This window comes from Otolemur garnettii, unplaced genomic scaffold (assembly GCF_000181295.1).
Source record: "Otolemur garnettii isolate 467f Iridium unplaced genomic scaffold, OtoGar3 scaffold00222, whole genome shotgun sequence".
Lineage (NCBI taxonomy): Eukaryota > Metazoa > Chordata > Mammalia > Primates > Galagidae > Otolemur > Otolemur garnettii.
The window spans coordinates 1,346,092-1,349,022 of NW_003852617.1; the positions used below are offsets into that span (position 1 = coordinate 1,346,092).

Below are 2,931 nucleotides of genomic sequence, written 5' to 3' on the forward strand. Positions count from 1 at the left end.
CGGCGACAACTCTGGGCTGGGCCTGGCCTTTTCCACCTTCCAGATGTATTAAATAAAATACTGGAGGAGGAGTTAGGAAACCCTTCTGGACGTTTTCATCTAACACACCACTCTCTCCTCTTTGATTTTTAAATCCCCACAGGACGCGTGACCAAAACCAAAGACGGCCATGAAGTGCGATCGTGTAAAGTAGCAGATAAAACGGGCAGCATCACTATTTCCGTGTGGGATGAGATCGGAGGTCTCATACAGCCCGGGGATATTATTCGATTGACCAGAGGGTAGGTGTGCATGAAAGTATGGGGAGGCCACGGTCTGCAGAATCAGGATTTGGCTAACTCCCCAAGATCTTCGCAAGTTCTGGAGATCGTTGTCTTTTCTGTGGACCACTCAGAGGAGTTTTTAAGTTTCTTTGATGTTAAATTTACCTTTGCAGTTATAAAGGCAGTGAGTTTCAAGCTTTTATAATCCTCCACATCCTCTCACCACTGCCACCACAACCAAGTTCACAGTTCAAATGTATTTTAAAACGCTATTCTGGTAGACATTGGGTCTTTATGTAGATTGATAACAGTCCACATTTTGCCTAAGTTGTTTAATTCGGTGTAGTCACTCAGTTTTCAACCCCTCACTTTTTAATGACTTGAAATCTTGGCCAGTATTTTACCTATTTTATTTAGATGAGTTAAAATTGTAGTTGGGGAATTGATCATTTTCCATGGTATGTAAAATTTGTACTGGAAAAATTTAAGAGGGGACGTTTGCAGTATCTGGAAGGTTCATTCTCAGAGATTTCTTGTGTCTTCTGTTGTAATGTGAATGTTGCACAAAATCCTATACAATATACAGAAAATGTTTGGTAGAAAGACAGCTATAACAACACCATCTAAAAGAGAGCAGATGGGTGACTTTTAAAAATAATTTAGCACAACTTTTTTTTTTTTTTTTTGATAGTCTTGTTTTTAAAAATTTACCAAAGCTCTATCTTAGGAAGATAAAAGGTGAGAAGAGGATCTTGAAGGTAGAATTTGGTTTTGTGATCCATGGAATTGTAATAATTTATCAGTTGTAACTATAGGAAGATTAGGCAGAGACTGATCTTTGCCTAATATAATCTCAGAGAAATAATGGAGCGCTCTGAGTGCAGGAGCTTAGAGTTCTTTGATACTATCTTATAGGTCTTACAACATCTTCAGGAAGGGAAGTTATCACAGCAGGAAGTGAGAGTCAGGACTTAGACATTTTATTCTCTTACACTGACTGACTCATTATGACACTAATTATGTCTTACATTTCTGGGTCTTTAGCTTAGAATTCCTGAATGAGAGGGTGTGGTAAGGATTAGCATATCTTTCATCCAATGAGTAAAAGTATTTTATATGCTGAAATCAGCATCTGATTCCAAATACAGTCTGTAGTCACAGTCACAGATGGTTCCATCGAAAAATTGGTCAAAAAATAAAACTCAGTAGCTATGGTGTCTGTAGGATGTTAAGGAGAAACAATTACCTAGGAATATAATGTAGAGGAAAATTCAAAAGGAAAGCATCTCCATTTGCTACTTCACTGTGGCCATGAGAAGTTACTTTAGCTTCCTCTTCTGTAAAATGGGAATGATTATACCTTACTAAATAACACTAAGCTTGGAGTTTGGCCCAGCATAAGGCCTTGAAATTCAGGTTACAGTTAAGAAAAGTAGCTCTTGAAGAAAGACGTCTAAGTAATGATTAATTCAGAAAACTTGATCTTAGTGTTCAATTTTTGGCTCTGCACACCAGTCAGTCACACAGTGGTTAGGGTGCCAGTCACAGGCACCTTGGCTGGCAGTTCTAGCCCAGCCCAGGCCAGCTAAACAACAGTGACAACTGCAACAAGAAAATAGCCAGGCATTGTGGCAGGCCCCTGTAGTCCCAGCTACTTTGGAGGCTGGGGCAGGAGAATCGCTGAAGCTCAGGAGTTGGGGTTGCTGTGAGCTGTGATGCCATGGCACTTCACTGAGGGCAACATAGTAAGACCCTGTCTCAAAAAAAAAAAAAAATTAATTTTAACTGTTCTATTTTTTCGTCAAAACACATATTTTTACATTACTATGGTAAAATGTTACCGGCCTGTCTGCTCCATGACTCTCTGTATAACTTGAGATTGGTGAATGGAGTCCTTAATAAATAACTCTTATTGAAATGAAGTATATAATAAATCATTTAAAAAGTTATACAGTTACCATAGTAGCTACACAAAGAACTGTTGAAAACCAAACCTTGGCCTGATTTAAGACTGAAGAATATTGATTAATTTGCCTTTTCTGTAGATTTGTATCTAGAATTATTTTTTATTGGGAGAAACTATCTTTTGCAAAAGATTATTTATGTCTGCATTCACAATTGTTCATATTAAATAATTAGCCAGGTTGGTATTAAAAATTATAATTTTTTTTTTCGGAGTCAGAGTCTCACTATTTTGTGCTCAGTAGAGCGCTGGGACATCACAGCTCACAGCAATCTCAAACTCTTGGGCTAAGTGATTCTCTTGCCTCAGGCTTCTCAGCAGTTGGGACTATAGGCACCTGCCACAACGCCCAGCTATTTTTTGTTGTTGTTGTTGACGTTGTAGTTCTTTAGCAGGTGGGGGCAGAGTTCAAACTGCCAGCCCATGTTGATGTGGCCAGCACCCTGACCACTGAGCTATGGGCACCAAGCCAAAAATTACAAATTTGGAAAGGAGATTGGTGAATGGTTTATGACTAGGTTTTTTTTGTTTTCTTATCACTTTGATTAAATACTGCCAAATATTTCATATCTGGGGAACACTGGTTTTTTTTTGAGAAGGAGTCTCACTATGTGGCCTGTTGTAGAGTGCTTTGGTGTGACAGCTCACAGGAACCTCCAACTCTTGGACTTAAGCGATTCTCTTGCCTCAGCCTCCCAAGTAGCT

At 39.0% G+C, this 2,931-nt stretch overlaps 1 protein-coding gene across 1 annotated transcript in view; it reads left to right on the top strand.

Annotated features, from left to right (window-relative positions):
- The window catches only part of NABP1 (nucleic acid binding protein 1), an 8,689-nt gene that overhangs the window by 731 nt on the left and 5,027 nt on the right, over window positions 1–2,931 (top strand). Inside the window, exon 2 of the mRNA XM_003801829.3 lies at window positions 143–281. Coding sequence (XP_003801877.1) covers window positions 143–281 — 139 coding nt within the window. The remainder of the gene's footprint in view (window positions 1–142; window positions 282–2,931) is intronic.